At 40.3% G+C, this 25,175-nt stretch overlaps 1 protein-coding gene and 1 pseudogene across 1 annotated transcript in view; one reads left to right on the top strand and one right to left on the bottom strand.

Moving 5' to 3' along the window:
• Positions 1 to 3,398: 3,398 nt before the first annotated feature.
• DDX1 (DEAD-box helicase 1) overlaps positions 3,399 to 25,175 on the bottom strand; it is a 36,586-nt gene continuing 14,809 nt past the window's right edge. Inside the window, exons 14-26 of the mRNA XM_042933638.1 lie at positions 20,575 to 20,635; positions 17,107 to 17,205; positions 16,150 to 16,239; positions 14,999 to 15,187; positions 13,231 to 13,282; positions 11,122 to 11,268; positions 7,574 to 7,665; positions 6,240 to 6,312; positions 6,014 to 6,086; positions 5,888 to 5,930; positions 4,807 to 4,902; positions 4,402 to 4,522; positions 3,399 to 3,726 (exon numbers count right to left, since the gene is read on the bottom strand). Coding sequence (XP_042789572.1) covers positions 3,596 to 3,726; positions 4,402 to 4,522; positions 4,807 to 4,902; positions 5,888 to 5,930; positions 6,014 to 6,086; positions 6,240 to 6,312; positions 7,574 to 7,665; positions 11,122 to 11,268; positions 13,231 to 13,282; positions 14,999 to 15,187; positions 16,150 to 16,239; positions 17,107 to 17,205; positions 20,575 to 20,635 — 1,267 coding nt within the window. The 3' untranslated portion in view covers positions 3,399 to 3,595. The remainder of the gene's footprint in view (positions 3,727 to 4,401; positions 4,523 to 4,806; positions 4,903 to 5,887; positions 5,931 to 6,013; positions 6,087 to 6,239; positions 6,313 to 7,573; positions 7,666 to 11,121; positions 11,269 to 13,230; positions 13,283 to 14,998; positions 15,188 to 16,149; positions 16,240 to 17,106; positions 17,206 to 20,574; positions 20,636 to 25,175) is intronic.
• On the top strand, positions 21,757 to 22,668 carry LOC122216599 (annotated as a pseudogene).

Consider the following 25,175-nt stretch of genomic DNA (forward strand, 5'->3'; position numbering starts at 1 on the left):
GAGCTCAGGATGTATTTCCCTGCACAGCTCTCGAGTCTCACATCTCCCGCATGGGCTGCAGGAAAGTGTGTACTTCCCTCTTACATCAGAATAAGGTGAAAAATATAACTAAATGGTTTTGCCCATTTAGAACTGGCTGGGAACCAACTTTTCTTTTTCTTTTTTTTTTTAATCTGGGCTGTTCTCAGTCACTGCCACATACACTTCTACCTTAAAAAATAAAAAGAAAAGCTAGAAAGAAAGAAAAGAAGAGTTGCACCTTACTTACAGCAAGTTGGGGCCTTGTTTGTAGAAGGAGGATGGCCGTGAGGCAGGGGTGGGGCGGGGGCGGGGTCAGTACAGAGTCGTGTGCGAAGAAACCTCATGTGAGATGTGGACAACCTCTGAACCGCACTACCTACTCACGCACCGTACAAAGAGCCAGTATGGAACCGGACTTTAAATGCAACAGGTACTATCTGTCCAGAAAATAAATCGTACAGAATTCTTCCTATATGGTCAGTGTGAATGGCACCCAGTACAACCCTTGCAGAAAGTGATCCGGTAATGACCCTGACAGATGTTCATAAGCATCATTCATTTTAATTCAACAATCCGGTTTCCAGGAATCCGGTAGAAAGCAATCCAAAGAGAGAACAAGGATGTTCACAGCAGCGAACAGCATAAACACTAGAAAACATGGTAGGAGTACCTGTTATCTGCTGGACTTCGCTGAATGCTTAACATAATCCTGAATGATGAGAGTTATTTTTGCCATTTCTACACACAAAGAAACTAAATCAGAGAGGCTAAGGAGTTGGCCTTCTGTCATCCAGCTCGCATGGGTTAGGGCAGGATTCATACCCACGTTCACACCCTCCTCAATCCCCTCGGTGTTCAAGGGCAGTCAGAATGCAAGTCACATATATCACAGCACATTCCATGGACTACACAGCCCTTATTTACAATAAGAAAAATACTTAGGTCACATGAAAATACAAAATTGTATATACAGTAGGACCTAACCTGTATACCAAAGACCTCAAAGAAAAAAATGAACCCCAGTGTTATTGAGTGATTCCCTCTGAGTGGCAACAGAAGTCAAAAGTATGGAGGGTGGGTACCGCTAACCTGAAATTCCCATTTCTGTTTATAATTGGAAAATAGGTACTAATGAGGAAAGCAAGGTTTGGGCAATCTTATAACTAATGCCGCTGGTCAGAGTCCTTGACAATCAGTTCTCTTTAAAGTGGATACATAAATGGAAATAGAGAAGCTCAGCTCAGTTTATTAAAATTTCAAATAGGAAAAAAAGCTCCCCCCCCCCCCAAAACCAGTCATTTTGAAAGCATAACTCTAGGAATCAAAGCCCGAAGCTAGCTTCCAAGAGAATGGTGAGTGCCAGACGAGGCAGACGATGCGGAGGAATGTGCCAAGACTCCCAAACCCCCAGGCCAGGTCTAGGACACGGGGAAGGTGGGGCGAGTATGCAGGGGGGAGACCAACGGCAGAGCCACAGGCACAGGTCTGCGGGTACATCTCTAAACTTTTACCCTTGCGTAGACAGCGCTGAAGCTGTGAGTCAGAAAGACTAACAGGTGATGGTTAATATTTAACATTTTCTGGACTCTGCCGTGCCCCTAGAGTCCTGTATCAGCTGGGGTGGAGGCCTAACCATAGGGTGGCTCAGAGAAGTCAACGTACTAATACCAGGCCAGCCAGAGAGGGTGCAGGTCCCCTACAAGGTCCTCCAGGTTGTCTGGTGGCCCTGCCGTGCCCTAAGTGTGACACTTTCTTAATGTGGACACTGGCTAATACCACAGCCAAGTTCCAGCTTGAGAGAGCAGAGAAAGGGCAGGTAGAGGATGTGACCTAGAAGTTGTACCCATCACTCTGACTCGTACCCCACTGACCAGTACCTGGGAAAGAGAGTCTCCAGCGAGGCGATCTGGGACCGACTCAAACTCAGGAGGTGCTATTTCTAAAAGGAATTAAGGGGGCAATCAGCATCTCTCGTGGTTCAGTGACCGTCTCTTCAAGCAGACTTTTAACAGTTGCTTACATTCTCAGCATGAATCCAGAGGCTTGAAGGAAAGGGTTTCTGGAAGCAGGGACGGGGAGGAGTGACGGGCAGGATTACCGATGTGAGGAGAAAGGGCAGGCCGGGCGTCCAGGCCCGTTTACACACAGCTTGCCCTTTATAACCTCTGCTGCCCAGGTCAGGGCAGCGGGACAGTCGTCTGAGGAGGAAAAGTGCAATCGCCCCTCCCACAGCCTCCCAGCTCTTGGCGGCCGTGCTCGCTGGCTTTACCCGCCTGTCCCGGAGGACCACCTTCCAAAAGCACACAAGGAGTGAAAGTTGAGCCCAGGGAAGCCAGGTTGCAGGTCCAGTGCTGCAAACCGGGCCACGTGGACACGCGCTCCTGCAAACTGTGCGGCTGTGCCTAGAAAACGAGGACACGAGCAAGGTCAGCCCTGCCCCGGCTCGTGTGTAAATGGTCCGGATCTCAGTTTTTCCTTTGCCATTATACTGGTTAAAAACCCCTTCCTAAAGCAGTGATGCATGTGTGCAGACTATAGAGAGCTGTCACCGCATGGCTCCGAGGTCGGCTGGGGTCGTTCTAGGAAATCGCCAAAGAACGTGGTCAAAACCTAAGCGAGAATGGGACCCCCCTCCTCGTTTCACACAGGCCAACTCAATGTACTGGGCAGCGGTTTTCCACTGTTAACGTCTACACTGAGTCTCACTCAAGATTTTGGCTGAAGAAACTATTTTGGGGCTAAGAGGTTTGAAAACCATCACACAAGAAGAACTTAGAGTAGCCTGTGTGCTTAAGGAATCCTAAGGCAGGAATAACACTTTATGAAGACACAAAATAACAATCCAATTGTACATGTTGAAATGTTCCCCTTTCCTGCTGGTATTTTAGGCAAAAGGGATTGAGGAAATGTCTTCCAGAGAACTGTGTTTAATTTTAAAACCTAGAGGGACAGCAGAATAGTTTTATCTTCATGGGCAACTATCATCTGCAAAGAAAGGTTCTTACGAAGAAGGTAAACTGTCCAAGATACATCTTCACTGTCACCATCACAAATCAGTCCTCAATCCTCAGACACAGAAACTTTCTGCCTCTCTCAAAAACTCCAGGCCCCTAAAACTAAGCAAGCTGTCCTTCTGCCTTGGCATCACCCAATTTTCTTTCCTGTTACGAGTCTCCTCTAGCTTCAACGTCCACCTAGACGGCTATAACCATCTCAAGAACGTCTCCATTTAGAACCACTTCCTGTGAAAAATTCTACTCAAGATACCCAGCTCCTCCAGCAAAGTCACATACCCATAAACCTGACTTCATAAACCCACCGTCTTCTTGAAAAACTATCAAGTTACTTTAAAAATAAGACACAAACCTTCATAAAAATATAGTCATCGAATTTATTATTCTCATTAGGCTGCCATTTTATGAAGAATTCCTAACAGAATGTTTCTTGACATGCAAGACTTAGCATTAATGGCTTATGTTACTATAAATAGTGCTGCTTACAAGCAGTACATGGGTTTTAGAGTTTTAAGACTACAGGCTTTTATTATTCAAATCTTACTCAGTTTACGTTAAAATCAGAAGGTTCTGAACAGCTGGTTAGGAAGGTAGCCAAGATGCAGGAAAGATGTCTGCGCCTCCTTTTCAAGGGCAGCCAACTCTTGAACGGTAGGTGCCAAAATATCCACATGGCCTTTATAGTTTCCACCTGCATCACACACACAAATTATAAAGTCATGTAAATGACAGGCTTGAAAAAACTCGTCAGCAATACTTTGGCTCAATCACGTCCGTTTAAACATTGCTTCTAGCAATAAAAATGTACTACTGGGCAAGTTATCTCCAAAAGTGAGTTTTAAAAATGTTAAATCAATATAAATAAATGGCTAGGCCTCACTAATAGTGTCCCAATACCCCTAGCAACCCCTCCCCTCTGCTCTTTTTTGGTTTGGAAAGCACTAGCTTAGTAGTCTGAATTTTTTGAAAAAATTTCCAGGAATGAGCTGAGGGCATTCCAGGCGAAAGGAGTAACAGTGCGCTGGGTTACCACTTGAATTAAATCAAAGGTTTTCAATTTTGTTCAAAATCGCCATTATACTTTTGCTTCCTAATAATTCCATAAATGTTCAACTACTCTTTATGACACGAATACCTCAAGAGACACAGGTAAGCTGCTGTCCTTCACTGGCACACAAATCACATAACCAAAGCATGTGACAAGACAGGTACAGATAAACCGCTGCGAGAGTCATAGGAGGAAATGATTAATCTGCTAAAACAGACACTCAGCATGAGATGAAGTTACTTACTCTCTTCTACACAATGAAGCTCAGAAGGGACACATTCACATTCAGAACAGAAATAAAAGTAACTCAAAGCTTACCACCAGCGGCTCTCTTTTGACCATAGGTAACTTTCCCATCAAATTCGTCCACTGGTACCTTTATATCTGGTTCAACCTGAGAAATGGTGCAATTCAGATGTTCTTCTATCTCAGACAGCAACTACGAAGGGAAAGAAAACAAAAAGCATTTTTGAGGAAAAATCTCATTTTGACGGCGTTGAATTTTAATAGCATCAAATAAACCAGGAAGACTATAATACTTAGAATAAGTGGAAGTTAGATTTCTGAAGAGATAAACTCACAAGTTATAATTTACAAACTCTGACGTTATAATAAATCACTACTTTTCCTCATAACCAACAAACCGATAAACGCCGGGGTATAATTTTTATAATTAAATGCAGTCTATTTTTGCCAATTTCAGCACGTTTTTACGCGTCTTACCTGCATCTCATTGTACCATATGGTACAGCCACCATCTTCCTTAAGTCTCGTGTTATAACACCCTTTCCCACGGCTGCTACATACGTGGTACCAAACCTACGTTAAAGATGGAAAAATACTAACATGTAGACACGGAAACACACTAGTTATCTTTACTCTCAATTAGTTTTTGCAGTATTTTCTATCCCCGAGGAACAAGAGAAATTGCAGGCGTGACGTGCGGTCCACTCACTGCTGGCACTCAGGAACGCGTTAACTCAGTCTGCTGAAAGAGTTCTTTTGGAGAAAAATCCTGAGGTTTTCCTAGAATGCATGTCAATTATAGAAAGGAATTCTCAGATAAAAACAAGGGCAAACAAGTGAATGCTAGAGAATGCTATATTGAGGTTCTATCAAAAATAAAGTCCACGTGTTTTCTATAAGAAATAAAAAGCAAAACGAAAGGCCAGTTTGAACACGGAGTGTGTGGGAGCTCCTTATTCTTGCAACTTTTCTGTAAATTTGTATCAAATTGTGTTTCCAGATAAGTCCCCATCCTCTCCCATAAGAGTTTTCTGTAGCATTATGTCAGAGAGGATTTAAATAGTTTTTGGTGAAATCGAGTATATATATTAAAGCTATTAGTGAAAATCACAGCTTGCATTTTCCTTTCTACACTTCATCTCATTATTGGTCCATTTGAAAATATAGGAAAAAAGACGCCATTAAAAAGTTCAATTATACTCCAGGGGCGCCTGGGTGGCTAGTTGGCTGAGCTTCTGACTTTGGCTCAGGTCATGATCTCACCATTTCCTAGTTCGAGGCCTGCGTCAGGCTCTGTGCTGACAGCTCAGAGCCTGAAGCCTGCTTTGGATTCTGGGTCTTCCTCTTTCTCTGCCCCTCCCCCATTTGTGCTGTCTCTCTCTCTCTCTCTCTCTCATAAATAAACACTAAAAAAAATTTTTTTTAAATAACAAAAAAAATGTTCAATTATATTCCATATGCAACTGAATTCACTGTAAATGGAAAAATCAAACTGCTTTTATTTCCAACATCTAAAACAACACAAACAGCGAATATAATACAGCGCTGAAAAGATTACCTTTTCTTTCTCTGTTGCCACCAGGGAAATGGCCAGACCCATCCTGAAAGATTTTAGAGTCCTTATTAGACTTTATTCAAGAAGCAAGCAAACGGTAAAAGAACAAAAGAGAAAGTCCAGCGGCACCTTTCAGCTCTTCCCACTCGGCCAATTCGGTGGACGTAGTTTTGCTTCTCATCAGGCAAAGTGACATTTATAACTGAAAATAAGAACAATTATTACCAGTCGCCATTAGTTCTGCAATTTTCAAACGTATTAGATGTTTGATGTTTTAAATATTTCAAACGTATTAGAGGGTTTACTTTGAATTCCATAAAATGTAAAACCGCAGGGATCAGAACTTTCTTCTTACCGTAGGGAACACCATGGATGTCAATTCCTCTGGCGGCTACATCTGTGCAAATCAAGAACCTCACATCTCCTTTCTAGAGAGAACAGAGAAGGAACTTACTGGTACGTATACTGAAAAATCAACACGAACATGGTCATCCACTGGATGAGACAGACTTCTGATAACTACTATGTTACCATCAGACTAGAGGTCCAGTTACTCATCATTCACTGGACCATGTCTTAAATTTTTAAGTCATCATCTGCTAAAATAAGACACTGAATAAATCAATAATTGGATTCGTTTTTTACTTTCTTTTTTCCCCACACCAAAGATATTAAACTGCTATAATGTGGCTTTATCTTTAGAAATCCTGACTGGTAATTCAAAAGACAGAACAAAATGTTAAAACGTAAGTATTATCTTTACCCTTGTATTAAAATAAACTCAGAATACTAGGTATTTTCCCTTGAGGTTACACTTTCTGTGACAACAAAAATCCTAAAGAGATAGGAACCTAGAAGGGGCCCCCGTGCTCTCACCAAAAAAATACAAATTAGCCTTTGGATGTCATTTGTGCTCCAAGGCACAGAGTGAGAGACAGGAAGGGGAAGGACACGCTGACCTGGGGCCCAGGGTAAGGTCCAGGGCGGAGAAGGGCACACACGTGGCTCAAGTGTGGCCACGCAGCGCGCTTTACTACCCACGTCACTTCTGCTCAGCGTGGAAGCGGAATCCAAAGTCCCTCACCCAGCACTTGCCACCTTCTACTCACGTGACGGGTCTGAGAGAAGAGGATACTCACACTCTGCACTGGGGCAAACACACTGGTGAGCAGTGACAATGCTGTGGCTGGAGGCTCAAGCCCAGCCCACCTCCACCAAGAGCTACACAACCCGGTCACAGGCTGCAAGCATGGAACTGGGACGGTGTGCCCCAAACCATTACAAATAGTCTTAATTCCACAAAACTGTATTCTGATACCTATCCTGATCAATCTATGAACTCTCTATGGATATTACTACAGACTATTAAAAAAAAAAAAAGACTCCCAGACACGGTTTAACTATCCCATGATGCTTCTCTTAAAAAGATCTACCTGAAAGAATGTGTCTAAAATTCCTTAAGTTGAAAATTCTTATTACAGTGGTGTTGTGCTGACAGAGAACTTACAATTTACCATGTGACTGCTAAAGATGACTAAACCCTGCCATGATAAGGATATACCAACAGGGTAAACATCTTCAGAAATTTCTAGGACAATTGCTTTAACGATATTTACCGGAACTAATTAAAACTGGCTACAATTCCCCTCTGAAGTATTAAAGAAATGCAGGTCAGCTAAATATTAGTACCTTAAATCTTTCCAAGTTTTGCTTCCTCTCATGAGGCTTTCTGTCACCATGAAGACAAACACATGAGAACTGGTGTCCTTTTTTATCGGGCCCTAGTGAAAAGCACATTCAACAGTTAGCCCTGGAAAACATGACACCTAAGACCATGTCAAAAAACCAATAGCATTCAGACTACACTGTTACCATATAATTCCACAGAAATCCATACCCCAATCTGCCATAAACCATGATTAACACAATTTCTATCGTAGGTGAAATGCCACTGAAATAAAGTCTATGAGCATTAAAACTGATCTGCTTTGAAGGACATTTTTAGTCACTCTTCCTGATCTACAGAAGTAGATGGAACAGTAATACCAACTAACTGTGTTAGTGAAACTGTGTTCACTAACTGTGTTAGTGAAAGGAAAACATGTGTGTATACCAGGAACCTCACCTATCCCATATAAAGCCAGGAACCAAAAAGTAGATCAGAGATCAATCTTGGAAGAACCAAAACAGGCTTTATGAAGTTGAGGCCCTTACCAAAAGGTCACTCCCATAACCCTACCCTCCTCAAGGTGTCCTAAGCAGCTTAGTTATCCGGTTCCCTGACCCAAGCAGATTAGAAGAACCAAATTGGTCAGATGAAGAGGAACTACTATAAAGTGCAGTGGTAGCCAATCCCGAAAAGAAACTCAAGCAGATACAGTAACAAAAGCAGTATAGTCCAGACTACAGTAAGAGCAAACAACCTTCCAGAACTTAATAGAATGTACAGGCTCCACTATGAGATAGCCCAGGGTAACAAGTATGCCATTACTACTCTCCATAGTAAATTTTAGGTTCAATACGATATACTTCAGAATTCAAGGAAAAACATATTATGAAGAGCTATCCATCCACCCCAAATGACTCACACAAGAACTAACCATGCAGAGGAGAGAGGACAGCAAATCAGAACTCGCAGGCCAACTTACAGCTGGTCTACCACATTCTGAGCTCGAGGGGCTGAGGAAAGTATCCTAGATACACTCCTCCTCCCCGGTGGAGCTGTGTATAGAGAAGGGAGGGATCCTTCATTTTCCCCTCTCTTCAACCTCTGAAGTCTGGTATACGCTGTGTTATTTTGGTTTTAATCATGGTTTGGGAGAGTTGGTTTTTAAGTAAAAGTATCCAGAATATTTAGGGAAGGAAGGTGAAAGGAACTAGGGAAGAGTACTGCTTGATTAACAGCATCCCCAACCAAATAATCAAATCCTCCATTCAAAACCAACATGGACGGGAAGAAGTATTTACTACAAATCAGTCACTATAACTCAACCAACCAAGCAAGTCTGTTTGCCATGACTTGGGGGAAAAAAAGGTACTGAACTATTCACTGTAAGGAACGATGTAACATGTTCTTTATATGACCATTACTTCAAATTTTTCATATTTTCTATTTTCTTTTAGAGTTTTCTGGTTCCTTGATATACAGCAATTATAAAAAGAGATATGTTAGAGTTTTCCCCATTATGAAAACAGGATTTACCTGTTACCTTGTACATCTGTCAAATTTTGCTTTATATATTTTTACATTTATTATATTTCTTAAAAATTTTTTTAACGTTTATTTTTGAGAGAGAAAGAGACAGAGCACAAGAGGGGGAGGGACAGAGAGCGAGGGAGACACAGAACCCAAAGCAGGCTCCAGGCTCTGAGCTGTCAGCACAGAGCCCGACATGGGGCTCGAACCCACAAACCACGAGATCATGACCTGAGTCGAAGTCAGACGCTTAACCGACTGAGCCACCCAGGCGCCCCTACTGTATTTCAAACACAGCAACAATGAATGAATTCTAAAAGCGAACAGCTATATTTTCACCTCCTGGCTTATACCATTAACATTTACTATATTTGCTTTACTCCATATCTGTCCCTCTGTCCTATCAATTCATTTTTATATTTCTGATGCATTTTACTGTAAACTGCAAATATCTACACACAGTTTAGCACGCATTTCATTCACTAGAATGTAGTTATTTGGTTAGGTTTTACTGTTTTCCTCTAACGTGAAATACTACATACAAGGAAATGTATAAATCTTAAGTGTATATTTGCTGAGTTTTGACAAATGCACGTACCTATGTAGCCCAAAGCCCTACAAGATAGAGAATATGAATGTCATCCCACAAAGAACCCACATGCTTTCCCAGATAACCCCACTCCCGTTGTCCCAGGGAAAACCACCGTTGCGGGTTTTTTCTCCATTAAAGGCCAGTTCTGACTCTTCCAGAACTTCACATAAGTGGAATCATACAGTATACACATATACACTCTTGTGTAAGAAATCCTTCATTCAGCATCATGTCTGAGATTCACCCAGAGTCGCTGCATCCACCAGAAGTCCATTCCTTTGTACTGCCGGGCAGGACTCCACGGTATAAATAGTTCACATCTGGTTTAAGCCATTCCCCGACTGATGCCCACTTAGTGTATTTTCAGTTTGGGCCTATTATAAATAAAGCTGCTATGACCATTCTTGCCCATATCTTTTCTCACTGTGTCTTGGGTAAATTTTACTTATCTTGGGTAAATATTTAGGAGTTGGATTACTAAGCCATAAGACAGCAATGTTAATTTTATTAAAACATGTAAGACCTTTTACCAAGGTGCCTGGACAACAGCAGCATACGAACACTCCAGCTGCTTCATATCCTTGCCAAAATCGGGTGTCGTATTTGTAATCTAGCTATTCCAATGAGTGTACGTGGTATTACATTGTGATTTTGCATTTCCCTAATGACAGATCACGTTGGGCATTATCTCATGTTGATTCATATATATCACGTCATAAGGAGCATAATATTAGAATCATCATATAGTCATTGTAGATTACATTTTTTAGTACACAGTGACCTTCTTCATTTCTAGTTGATATTTTTGTCTTAAATTCTATTGCATCTCTTATTAATACAGCTAGACCAACTTTCTTTTGATTAGTAGTTTAGCTAATACATTTTTTCAGCCCCTTTTGATCTTTCCATGACCTCAGGTTTTAAGTATGTCTTGTAAACAGTATACGGTTAGGTTTTATCAGTCTAACAATGTATGCCTTTTAACAGAAGGCTTTGGCGCACTGATACATACTAGAGCGAGCGTTCACTCATACAGATTTTTCCACCAGCCTTCTTACTCTGTAATTTCTAACCATTCTCTTTCCCATTTTTTTTTTCTCTTCCTTTCTTAGCCTTTTTCAGATGAAGGTTTACTCCTCATTTATTGGTTTAGAAGACATACACTCTATTGCTTAATAATTACCCTAAAAATTTTAATATTAAATAATACCATTACCTTTCTTCCAAATGACAGCAGCGCCTCAGAACACTGGAATGAAACCGTGCCCGCGTGGGACGCGGTTTTCCTGGGGCTTATCATATGGAAAAGTACTGGACAAGCACAGACACTGACAACGCGCCTCCACTGCTTTAAATTCAGCGCACGCGTTCTGGACCGCACCAGCATGAGACTAATAACCGATTAAGTGAGGAAATAAACACAATTTATTTCAAGTGAGGAAACATTACCTCCTCCTTGTTGCATAAAATATTGCTCCAAGTTATCGCAGTCAATTTTGGTTCTACAGAAAATAATTGCTTGATCCATCTTGTGTTCCTTGATCGCCCGGACAGCATACTCCCCCTTCAGGATTTTAATAGCTTCAGACCACATCTCTTGAATACCACCACCACCACAACAACAACAACAAAAAAGAATTTCAATCTAAAATTGTTATGAACACACATAATTACAGTCACAGACTTACTGCTTTGCCCACCTAAAAAAACCTCTGCTTTAATATAAGTAGGACAGACAAAAATAAGAAATATTAAGATAGGATGAAATGGTGAGAATATCCGTTCGCTCATTTTTCTTTAAGTTTTATTTTTATTTATTTCGAGAGAGAGAGGGTGCATGCGTGAGAGGGGGAGGGGCAGAGAGAGGGGGACAGAGAGAATCCCAAGCAGGCTCTGCACTGTCAGCACAGAGTCCAAAGTGGGGCTCAATCCCACAAATTGGGAGATCGTGACTGGAGCTGAAACCAAGAGTCGGACGCTTAACCCACTGGGCCACTGAGTCACCCCAATTCATTTATTTCTATTTCTGTTAGTGTATGTTTATGCCATTTTATATTTTATAGTGTGCCAAAAACACCTATGCCACACCTCTTATGAAGGAAAACAGACATATAAACACACAAATAAACAGAACTTCATATCCACAACAAAACTTTGCTCTTACCTCTCATGGAGATGTTTACTCAATTATTTTAACCCCTTTTAAAAATAATTAATGGACTTTTTAAATCAATCTAACACCAGAAAGTTCATACTTCTCAACAGAATAAAAACTGTATGTCGAACTCGGTAATTTCTTAGTCATCATCCTCCCAATCTCTATTTTTCAGTGTGAAGCTACACTACAGTTACTCAACTATCTAATGCAAAACTTTAATTCTGTAATCCACCATATTTCTAAAGGCTCTCCGGTCATACCTAATTGCAGTATAAACTAAGCAAAACATTCATAAGAAAAAATTTATTTCGAAGAAGTAAAAATTTTTATTTTATGACATGCATTCCCTAACAGTGGGAGGATATATTATTTTGAACTAGCAAGGTCCCTGCTCTTCTCCAACGATAAGGCTAGTCGAGCATGCACCTTATAAATTTGGAATTGCACATAAAACTGAATTCAAAGGAACTCTATTTAATCAAGATTTCAGAGAATTCACCTTTTAGATATTGGCCATAAACCTACCAATGAATCCAACCATAAAGTAAATGCAGTCTAACCCTTCCCAATGATCCGCCTGAGACACCTGAATCCACACATCTGAGACCTACTCTAGGCTGGACGAGCACTATCCTTCCAATACAGCGTACCTTCGCAGATCTTTAACATATGAGGCACCTGAAATCGTCTCTGCTCTGCACAGAAGCATCTTCAAAGAATTAGATTTAATGTTAGACTTTTTAAAAACTGGTAAATATTTCATGATATGGAGTGTCTGTTTAGGAGGATGAAAAAGTCCTGGAGATGGATGGCGGCAATGACTGCAACGTAGGGATGAACTTTATGCCACTGAACGTGACCACATCAAAATGGTTAAAGTGGGCAATTTTGTGTTGGGAATATTTTACTGCACACAAAAAGAACAGATAAGCGATTCCAAGATAATTTCTGTATCTTTCACAAAGTTGAAAACTAAAGACATTTTTCTTTGTTAATTCCCTGAATGAAGAACCTACGTGACATTTCTCCTGGGATTCAGGGCCAATGTAAAATCTGTTGCCAGAGAAATCTGCTGATATCCTCCAATCAATAAGAATTCCATAATCCAAAATACTTGTGACTTAGATGTCAGGAGACTAACATCTGAAATTCAGTGATTAATACTGCTCTAAGTTGACTGACACCAGTCAATTTTCCCCCATTTCTTTATTATTATTTTTGTTACCTTTATTGTCAAAATTCCTGTTCTAATTTTGTAGGTCACCTCAAATCCTTCATGAGAACAGACAGGGCATAAATTCAGTAAGACAAATCAATTTGTTTTCAAAATCTTTCAACCCCATTCATTCATTCATTCATTCACTCACTCATGCATGCATCTGTTCACTCATTCAACTTACCCGGACTATTAGCACCAGGCCTTGTGTTATCTTTTGCATGTACATCATCAGTCTATGAAAAGAAAAGGAGAAAAAGAGGGCAGCAAGTGGGTAAGTAAGGATTCCAAACAGGTATCGTTTTTTTTTCTTAAAGAGAAAAGTGTATCTAACTTTAGATACAGACGTATGTCTTTAAAGTATGTGGGCAAAACCATTCTTCAGATTCAGAAAAACCCTTTATTAACTGTGGGTCTAAGACTAATCAATTTTATTTTATTTTTATTTATTTATTTAAATATATGAAATTTATTGTCAAGTTGGTTTCCATACAACACCCAGTGTTCATCCCAAAAGATGCCCTCTTCAATACCCATCACCCACCCTCCCCTCCCTCCCACCCCCCATCAGCCCTCAGTTTGTTCTCAGTTTTTAAGAGTCTCTTATACTTTGGCTCTCTCCCACTCTAACCTCTTTTTTTTTTTTTTTTTTCTTCCCCTCCCCCATGGATTCCTGTTAAGTTTCTCAGGATCCACACAAGAGTGAAAACATATGGTATCTGTCTTTCTCTGTATGGCTTATTTCACTTAGCATCACACTCTCCAGTTCCATCCATGTTGCTACAAAGGGCCATATTTCATTCTTTCTCATTGCCACGTGGTACTCCATTGTGTATATAAACCACAATTTCTTTATCTATTCATCAGTTGATGGACATCTAGGTTCTTTTCATAATTTGGCTATTGTTGAGAGTGCTGCTATAAACATTGGGGTACAAGTGCCCCTATGTATCAGTACTCCTATATCCCTTGGGTAAATTCCTAGCAGTGCTACTGCTGGGTCCTAGGGTAGGTCTATTTTTAATTTTTTGAGGAACCTCCACACTGTCTTCCAGAGCGGCTGCACCAGTTTGCATTCCCACCAACAGTGCAAGAGGGTTCCCGTTTCTCCACATCCTCTCCAGCATCTATAGTCTCCTGATTTGTTCATTTTGGCCACTCTGACTGGCGTGAGGTGATATCTGAGTGTGGTTTTGATTTGTATTTCCCTGATGAGACGCGACGTTGAGCATCTTTTCATGTGCCTGTTGGCCATCCGGATGTCTTCTTTAGAGAAGTGTCTATTCATGTTTTCTGCCCATTTCTTCACTGGATTATTTGTTTTTCAGGTGTGGAGTTTGGTGAGCTCTTTATAGATTTTGGATACTAGCCCTTTGTCCGATATGTCATTTGCAAATATCTTCTCCCATTCCATCGGTTGCCTTTTAGTTTTGTTGGTTGTTTCCTTTGCTGTGCAGAAGCTTTGTATCTTAATGAGGTAAGACTAATCAATTTTGAATGTAATAATAAGAATGCAAAGGTGGCTCTTAGGATATCGTATATTTACAATATGTAACAAACCCTTATTTTATACAGGTAAATCTACAATCAGTGGGAAAATGACTAAATGGGCGCATTAAATTGATTTTTAGGAAAATAAGGAACCTCAAGAGGACATCAAAACACTACTAAAAACCACTGTATCTGAAATTAGATTTACATACCTACATAATCCTATTTATTTATAAAAATTACATCAAGATGATCATAAAAGTAACTCTCACAGAGAGAAAAAGAAAAGTTGAGCCCATCACTTATTCTGTGCCCTCAAGGCCTGAACTTTTCTGGTCCATGTGCGGGACTCCTCTTTTCTTAGGTATAGTATCTGGCTGTAAGAATCACGAAGAGCCCAAGGTTAAGCTAGTTTATGGATGTTTTATTCCACACAAATGTTAACACTGTAAAGTACTTACTCTAATGTGGTTTTTCCCAAGCCTTTCCCAGAGTCTGTCAGTTTTGGGGTTCACTGGGACAACCACATGGTGCACAGTATCCGGGACAGAATCTTCTCCTTTTAAATCAACCCATGTGGGAAAATGCATTATCTTCTCAGACAGCTTCTTTACATCAAAAGAGTGCAAAGTAGCAGAGCAAACAATCACCTAGGGAAACAAAAAAGTCAAAATTTAGCTAAACTGTTCTAATTACAATTCCACCTAACGTGAGGCCCAAAGTATGTTAACCTGGCATCTAAGCAACAGCTGGTGGCATGACTCTGGGCAGGTCAGTCTCAGAGCCGCAGCCCCTCACCCCTGCGTAAACCACGTCTCTATTCCACAAGGCCCGACAAAAACTAGGTAAGATGAGAAGGTGTTTGAAGATCTAAAATCCTAAATTACTGTGTGTCCCCTTCCCTCCCCTTGAAGCCTCTACACCTCTCAAATTCTTCCTAGGAAAGAAGGGTGAGAAAAGCAAGAGTAACATTTTAAGAAATAATTACAAAGGAAACCACTGTTTTTCAACAGCTCCAGATATTTTCCCCTCAAAGAGGAAGCAGTGCTCAGTCTGGAATATAAACTCTAATGCTCTGTAGGAAAAACCAACTAAGAATGTTTTCCTTATCATCCTCAGCGACCTAATTTCCTCAAGTTCCCTTCTCCTTCATTTCTACAGGCAGCTTTTAAGACTCTTTCTTTGTGTGTGCTATGTAATCAGGTAACAAAGAAAATGTTTTCTACAGTAGTTAATGAGAAGACACTAAGACAAGATGTAAATGTAAAAGAAAATAGGGGCGCCTGGGTGGCTCAGTCGGTTAAGTGTCCAACTTCGGCTCAGGTCATGCTCTCACGGTTCGTGAGTTTAAGCCCCGCGTCGGGCTCTGTGCTGACAGCTCGGAGCCTGGAGCCTGTTTCAGATTCTGTGTCTCCCTCTCTCTCTCTGACCCTCCCCGTTCATGCTTTGTCTCTCTCTGTCTCAAAAATAAATAAACATTAAAAAAAAAAAAAAATTAAAACAAATTTCAAAAACATTTGCAAACAAATGCTTGAAAATGTTTTGAAAACAAAAAGCATTAACACATAACAACTGTCTGCATGTATTTTAGGATATATCAGTCATTTCATACCTGAAGTCTTTTCCCATCAGAGGTAATCTGAGGAATCTGACTGTGAATCCTATTTATAAAATCAGAGTAACCTTGAGAAAGAAGTCCATCCTGAAGGAGAAGGAAAGAAAGCGTAATTTTTAAGTCAACACCTAGATCTTTCTTTTGTAAATCAAGTGTAGAAAGATAATGGAAACAAATTCATAAGCATACATATCCCCACCATATTACCAAAATGATTATTTTCTAACGGATAAAGACAAATTATAAATTCAGCTTTAAATTCCATGTAACTAAAATATGAAAAAGCTGACAATAAACAACGCAAAATCTATACTCTAGTGTTCTAGAATGAATATGAGAGTTAATAGCTCCTACCACATATCCTTAAACACAGGATTTTAATTTGAAAAAATGAAAACAAAAATCATCTCAGTGTTATAAAACTACTCAACCCATTTTGAAAATACTTTAGAAGTCTGTCAAGACATTAATATCCTTACAGTTCACATTTTGCAACTATAACATAAAGAAATAATTGTACTGTGTAATTTATGTACCAACAAAGACCACTATTTGGAGTAAAAAAAACAAATCTACATATCTAGTAACAAGAGTAGTTAAACAAACCATGAAGTATCCATGTAATAGAGCACTAGTCAGTCTTTAAAACCTATTTACAAGTAAGGATGTGAAATACATATAATACTACATTTAAAGAAAAAAAAAAAGAAAAATAAATAAATAAATAAATAAAAAAAATTTCCCAGATCCTACACAGCTTGATTTACTATATAAAATAATATTAACATGAATACAAAGAGTGGATGAAAATATGCCAAATTGGTAACAATGATTATTTCTACATGTTGGGATCATGAATGAACTGTATTTTTCCATCATTCTACATATTTTTACCTCCAAACACATAAGCAAACTTTTTTTTTTTTTTTAAAGCATGACTATAGTCCAACATACAGCTTCATCCAGGACCAGGAATCTAACTTGGGATAAGTTCAGCTTTCCAGTTGACACCAAATCGTCTAGTCTTCCTGGGGTGCCAACGACTATATCTACCTGAAAAATATCAAAAGAAGAACCCAGTGAAAACCGAAGCACTATTATAATCATCATAAAACAGCAACCAATAACGGTCTACTTACCATGAAAACATGCATACTGAAGCAGTGACAGCTCCAAATTCAGAGAAAAGGAGCTATAGATAATGCCCTATTACCAAACCTGTATTTGGCGTGAAATTAACATGAAGATTTTAGTAGCTGATTTTGACATCCTTAACTGATATAGCCTAATACATAAAATAATATATATATATAATCTAACATACAAAATAATTTATAAGACTACAGTCTAATATAAAAAATACATAAATATTTTCCAAGTGAAAACCAGATGAATCTTATGGGAACTCAAATCAAACCAGGACTCGATTCCCAGCTCCGCCGTTAGCCAGCTGGATGACCTCAACTTAATTAATCTCTTCTAGTTTCAATTTTCTCATTTTTGGAATCTGCTTTGCAACATGGCTGTGACAACTGAGAGATGAGATACAGAAGGCACTCGATGCCCAGTTTGTGTGCCAGGTGCTCAATAAATGCAGTTATAATTAATAACGATGATGCTCTGACTACCCAGGAACGCAATCATAATGACTCCTTGTCAAGTGCTTATAATGAACAGGCACAGTGCTAATGTTTTACAAGTACTGTGTCATCTCATGACCACTACAGAAAACAATACTATCTTTATTCCTATTTTTAAATGAGGAAACTGAAGTTTAGAATACTGAAGTCATGAGAATTTAAACGATACAGCTCCAAAGTACCCAAACTAAATTTCAAACTCAAAGTCCAAACCTGAGTAAAGGTCTAAGTCAAATAAGAACAAGTTTTACTTAACTTTTTATTATAAAAATTTTCAAGTATACACACAGGGAACAGAATAATAAGTCCCCACATCAGTACAAATAACAAACATTTTCCATTCACACACACGTCTTTTAATCAAGCTCAAAGGTAAAGTGATCAGGAACATAGACTTTGAAGTAAGGTCTACCGGTGAGACATAAGCTCTTGGGCAAGTGACTTAATATTTACTATCAGCCCTCTTCCTAGTCTGTAACAATGGAGAAGAGCATCATTTCAGAAGGCTACCATGGGAACTGAATAAGACAATGTAGGTAAGCATTTAGCTGGGCTTGGTCCAGTTCTAGAAAGCAGTCAATAAAGGTAAACTGTTTTAAAGTGTATATATACATCTATGTGTGAGCACAAATATTACATCAAACCATTCAATCAATTAGACAACTCAAAACTTCTACTCGATTAATCGGCATGAAAACTCACTCCTATTCTTCATTTGTTTTCTCCACTGTAGACTAAAAACATAATTTTCTCCTAACAAATTTATCACCGGAGTCTCATTACTTCGATATCTCACAGACACTTGAAGAAGCAGAATCCTGTGTTGGCTTTTAATTTGAACCAACAGAAGGCATTTATAGTCCCATGAAAAATAAAACAGACATTTCTCAAGCGATTGTTTCATCTGTACTGATAACAATAAGCAAATTTCAGTTCAATGTAGAGAATATTGCCTGAAAATCTGAAGATAAAGGCCTGTTTAAGTGTGTTAAGAACAACCATGTGCCAAGCACCGTGACATGGGCTGTACAGGGCAATGAACAAAATATCACTCTCACTCTGTATGTAACATCTCTTTACTATAGGATTCCAACCCACATGTGAATTTCCTCTCTTCTCTATTTCAGTAGCAAAAAAACTCACTTTACATGAAATATAGATACTAGGTCTCACAGGTTTAAAGAAAAAAAGTCAGTTAAGTTGGAAATATTTACATAACTTGTGTAAGAGCTCCAACCACTCCTCTAGGCCTCAACTGCACAGGTTGCATTACTGTGCAACTCTAAAATATTTTTTAAATTACACAGTTCTACTCTCTTACTCCAAAGCTGACTTCTGGTCCAGCGTAAGATACGACACAGGACTAGGGCTGAGCCACAGGATGATGGGAGACGGAACAAGGAGAGAATACAGGTGGAAAGAAGAGCAGAGAGAGAACATATGGGATCCGCTAAGTAGAATGGAAGCAAATCTGGTCCAGAAAGCTACAGAATAACACTGCCTTTACCTCTGCCATTGGATTTAGCCAGTACCAAATGTTAGATGACTGACAAATCATATAGAATTCCCTAAAAGCTCTGCAGCTGGAAAACAGGAGTTAAGAAGCTTAGTAACTTACGGGGAAAACAGACTGGGGTTTGAGAAACCAAGAATAGGAATGAACGTATTAAATCTCTCTCTCTTTTTTAATTTATTCATTTATTTTTCAGAGAGAGAGACAGAGTACGAGCAAGGGAGGGGCAGAGAAAGAGGGAGACACAGAATCTGAAGCTGAGCTGTCGACACAGAGCCCGACGCGGGGCTCGAACCCACAAACCGTGAGATCATGACCTGAGCCGAAGTCGGATGCTTAACCTGCTGAGCCACCCCGGCACCCTGAACATACTAAACCTCTTACAATCCCTAAAAAATATAACACAGCAAATAAAAACCAACAAAGCAATATTACTATCTTAGAACAGTATTAACAAGTATAGCAATAGGATTCTTTGCTTTTAATATGTCATACCAGGTCAAATCCAAACCATCTGGCATAAAATTTCATTTGATAGAGACACCAATGGGACTGGAGGAAGTAGACATATTTCCTCACTGTGACTCAGTATCAGGAGGTTTAGATTAAATGATAAAATATTTAGGGAAGGAAATGGAAGAGAAATTTGAAAGGAGCAAGTTATTTCATACACATGAAATATTTTATGAAGTCCTATCTATATCTGGCTTCACAGAATTGATGAGCACAGTTAAGAATATCCCAAGCTTCTTCCCCCATAATGAGGATCACTGTCTTAGCTTTGTCCTTTGTAACTGCCTGCCTGAGCAGTCTGTGAGACTCCCCCCACCCTTATCTAACTTCTCTCCCTCCTTCTGGAGCCACATTGTATCGTTCTTCATCCTTCCTTTGGGTCCCTGTGACAACTTTTACATTCTCTGCAATCCAGCTGATCTCCATTTCTATCCTTAACTCTACTTTCTTCTTTCTCCATTATCCCCAAAAGAAAGGACTCTTAATTCATGAGAAAGCAAGAAGAAAATCCTCAAGTGCTCAAAAGGTAAATGAAGAAACCAAACATCCTGTATGCTGAATTTTGCATGAGGGGTGCAAAGAAACTGCTGTACACTCTTAGGAAAAGAAAAGACACCCCCACAAGGTGTTTCCGAACACGTACTTGACCTTGTTCTAATTTCAGCCTCACTTGATTTTTCCTGAAGCACAACAGAACTACACTGCGAAAATGACGACCCATCATGCAACCTCTTAAAAATTAAAAGTACAACTTACCCCATTATCCAAAACAGAGAGCTGATCTCGTGCTGCAACACCTCCAATTATCAGAAGCTCCCTGAAATAAATACCATCATGAAAATGAAGAAAAAGATTAAAGCGCTTTATTGTTTGACTCATACATTACTAGTAGGAAAGTAAAACAGTGGTGTCACTTTAGAACACAGCTGGACGGCTCCTGAAAACATCAAATGTGAAGCTACTATGTGATCCAGAAATTCTACTCCTACGTACAGATCCGGGAGAAATAAAAATGATGTCCACACAAAAACCTGTACACTAATGTTCACAGCACAGTAGCCAAAAAGTGGTAACAACCCAAATGTCCATCAGCTAACAAATGGATAAACAAAAATGTGGCACATGCATCTAATGGGATACTTTGGGGCAATAAAAAAGAACTAAGCACTGATACATGCTGCATCATGAACAAATCCTGAAAACATTACGCTAAGTGAGAAAAGCCAGTCAGAAATGAGCACATACCATCCAATTCCATTCATGTAAAATGTCCAAAAAAGGCAAATCTATAGTCAGAAAATGAACCAGGGGTTGCCTAGGGATGGGAAGGTTATGAGGACATGGAATGGCTGTCAATGGGTACAGTGCTTCTTTTGAGTGTCATGAAAGGTTTAAAAATTGGTTTTGGTGACAGCTGCACATCTCTGTGAATAGAATAAAAACTAAAAGCAATCTGTACACTTTAAGCAATGGGTTGTATATGTGAATTAGATCTCACTAAAGCTATTTGCAAAAAGTGTTTTTTGTTTAAATATTTATTAACTTTTGAGAGAGAGAGAGAGAGAGAGAGAGAGAGAGCGCGCATATACGCACACACACAAGTGTGGGCCTGGGGCAGGGGCAGGGGCAGAGAGAGAGGGAGAGAGAATCCCAATCCCACGCAGGCTCCACACCCTCAGCACAGGGCCCGAAATGGGGCTAGAGCACACGAACCGTGAGATCATGACCTGAGCCGAAATCAAGAGTCGGATGCTCAACTGATTGAGCCACCCAGGTGCCCCACGATTGTCTTTTTATAAAGCAGACAAAATTACTTTCTGATGCAGCCAGATAACTTTCAATCAGAAGTATCGACCAACCATCTTTATTTTATTGTTATTTGATCAATCTTTTAAAAAAGACTAGAAAACATTAAGGAAATAAATGACGGGGTCTCTGTTCTGCAGGATGAAATTTGTTAAAGTTGTCAAGAATAAGGCTTACCTCAAGAGATACCAAGTGCAATTTAGAAGATGATGAGAGGGTAAAACTGATTACTATGCTTGGAAACACTTGGAAACTTGGGATAAGAGTAAATACAACACACCTAAATACAGGATGATAGCTCATGTAATCAACAGGGATACCATTTGTGAGATCGCCTGTGCCCTAACAGAAGGAGACGTGATAGTTTGTGCAGCTCATGTTCACAAACTCCCAAAGCATGGTGTGAAGGCTGGCCTGAGAAATTAAGCATACTGTACCGGCCCGCTGCTGGCCTGCAGGCTTCTCAACAGGTTTGACATGGACAAGATCTACGAAGGCCAAGTGGAGGTGACAGAGATGAACACAATGTGGAAAGCATTGACGCTCCACACGGTGCCTTCGCCTGCTATCTGGATAAAGGGCTTGCCACAACTACTACTGGAGATAAAGCTCTGGGGGCCCCCAAGGGAGCTGTGGATGGAGGCTTGTCTATTCCTCACAGTACCAAACGATTCCCTGATTATGATTCAGAGAGCAAGGAATTCAGTGCAGAAGGACATGAGAAGCACATCATAGGTCAGAACATGGCAGACTGTATGTGTTACCCAGTGGAAGAAGATGAAGATACTTATGAGAAGCAATTTTCTGAACACCGAAGAACAATATAACTCCAGATATGATGGAGGAGATGTGTAAGAAAGCTCACAGTGCTACCCAAGAGAATCCAATCTATGAGAAGAAGCCTAAGAAAGTTAAAAAGAGAGGTGGAACCATCCCAAAATGTCTCTTGCCTGGAACAAAGATCAGGTAGCTCAGAAGAAGCAAGCTTCCTTAAGAGCTCAGGAGAGGGCTGCTGAGAGCCAATAAACCAAAACCACAATTTGCTACAAAGTTTTTCAGGTAAAGACAATAATAAACTTATTCCCTAAACAGCTAAAAAAAAAAAAAAAAAAAAAAAAAAAAGCAAGTAGGTGACCTTAACAGACTCTTATAATTCTATGGCTGATTAAAGATTGGCTTTATGGTTTCCTATCTGCAACTTGAGCAATTCAGGTAGTAAAAACAAACAACAAAAGAGACTTCTAGCCTATGAACGTGCATGACCTTGGCATATTCCCTAACCTACTACATTAGAGCCATTATGTTCCTAAGTCTGATAACACCAGATGCCAGAAGGTCTCTAAAAGGATCACCCAGAGGAGCTGCCATTCTTCCTCAAGAAAACAAAAAAGTTCTAATTCCTCTTCCCTGGAAATTCTGACTCAGTGCATTCAGGAGAGGACCAACAAATCTATCTGTATCGTTAAAAAAGGCCCCAAAGTTCCCAGGTTTGGAAACTATGGTCCTAGATGCATCATTTCATCTCCTACAATGCTTGACTCTTATCCATAATCCCAATCAGATATGTTTATCCCTATAAATTTAGCAGAAGATACACACACACACACCAATCTATGCTGGTGTGCAAAGCACTGTAGGCTTGAGGAATATAAAAGAACACCCCCTGCCTCAAGCAGTGTAAAACTAGTAAGCGAGGATGAGCAACGCCATGCGTATTTAAAACAAGGACCGCTAGCACATGACAGTGTGTAAGGGTTAAGGCAAGGCAGTCAGTGGTATCTAAGGAAGGAGAAAGGACTGGGCTGGTACGATTCGGTTAGTTTCACAGACGGGAACTTGAGCCAGGTTTTCAAGGAAGCCTTGTTTACACAGAATACTAATGAGTATTCTCACAATTTTACCATCTTAATAAACAAACTGATTTTACCAGTCATCTTCCCTTCCAGTCCTTGTCCATAGGCATGTTAACCTTTACACCTAACTGTAGCACAAAAATCAATTCACAATAGCATTTTACTTCTTCCAAAAACACTGTCTTACAAATTCCAAGTCCCTTACACGAAGCAGATACCCTGGTTGTGTCCCCCGACCTCATCCCCCACGCATTTTACCCAACTCGTTCTGCTGTTTCTCTCCCCTTCACACCATCCCCACATCCCCACACTTAATTCTGGGAATGCAAAAACTTTCTCATTATTATGCTCCTGACACCAAGCTGAAGACTTCACACATGGTAGGTATTCAAATAGTTCCCAAGTGAGTGACATCATCAATGCCAAAACAAAATTAGGAACTATTTTACCTACAAAGTTTGTGTTAAGGTCTAATCTATCCCTGAACAGGTTTCACTTGTAAGAAAACTCAGTATTGCGGAGACGGTCCCGTGTGACGTCAACAATCCCAGGTTTCTGAAATTGGACAGTGGTGACCGTGGCACAACCTGACTGTGCCAAGAACCACTGCACCGGACACCTGAAGTGGGGAATTTCATGGTGTGTGAACTGTTTCAATGAAGAAGGCACTAAAGGCAAAATTAACAACAATCAAGTGAGTGACAACTCACAGACTAGTTTATAAGGTAGAGCCTCCCTCAAAACGGCAAAAGGGACCGCCACTGAGCGAGAGGCTCCACCGGACCACTGAACTCATGGTCTCCCTCCAACGCAGGAAGCGCCTTCTGCCTGGAGAGGGAGCGGTCTGAGGGCCCGAATGGAAAGTTCTCATCCCCGGGAGACAGGCTGGACTCAGCCGCCCCAAGCTGTTTACCAACATGCCAGAAATAGTGATGCACCTTCTATGCAAATGAAGTGACACATCCTAGCACCAAATGAAACGCTCCCTTAAAAAAGTGTGTAGGGCACCTGGGTGGCTCAGCCAGTTAAGCGTCCCAACTCTGGATTTCAGCTCAGGTCATGATCCCAGGGATGTGGGAGGGAGCCCCACATCAGGCTCTGCACTGAGCATGGAGCCTACTGGAGATTTTCTCTGCTTCTCTCTCCCTCTCTCTCTGCCCGCTCTCTCTCTCAAAATATATAAACATTTTTTAAAAATTTAATTTTTATTCTGATATTGTTTTGCGAACCATGACACTTCACGGAAGAGCAAAATCTCAATTTACTTTTTTTTCAATGTTTATTTATTTATTTTTGAGAGAGAGAGAGACAGAGCACGAGCAGGGGAGGAGCAGAGAGAGAAGGGAGACACAGAATCTGAAACAGGCTCCGGGCTCCAAGCTGTCAGCACAGAGCCCAACGTGGGGCTCAAACTCACAAACCGTGAGATCGTGACCTGAGCCGAAGCTGGACACTCGATGCTCAACTGGCTGAGCCACCCAGGGACCCCCAATTTACTTTCTATTGAACTTATCAAACAGGAGTTTTATATAAAAAATAATTGCTGGGAATGCAAGCTGGTGCAGCCACTCTGGAAAACAGTATGGAGGTTCCTCAAAAAAACTAAAAATAGAACTACCCTATGACCCAGCAATTGCACTACTAGGCATTTACCCAAGGGATACAGGTGTGCTGTTTCGAAGGGGTGCATGCACCCTC

The sequence above is a fragment of the Panthera leo genome, chromosome A3 (assembly GCF_018350215.1).
Source record: "Panthera leo isolate Ple1 chromosome A3, P.leo_Ple1_pat1.1, whole genome shotgun sequence".
In the NCBI taxonomy this organism is placed as follows: domain Eukaryota; kingdom Metazoa; phylum Chordata; class Mammalia; order Carnivora; family Felidae; genus Panthera; species Panthera leo.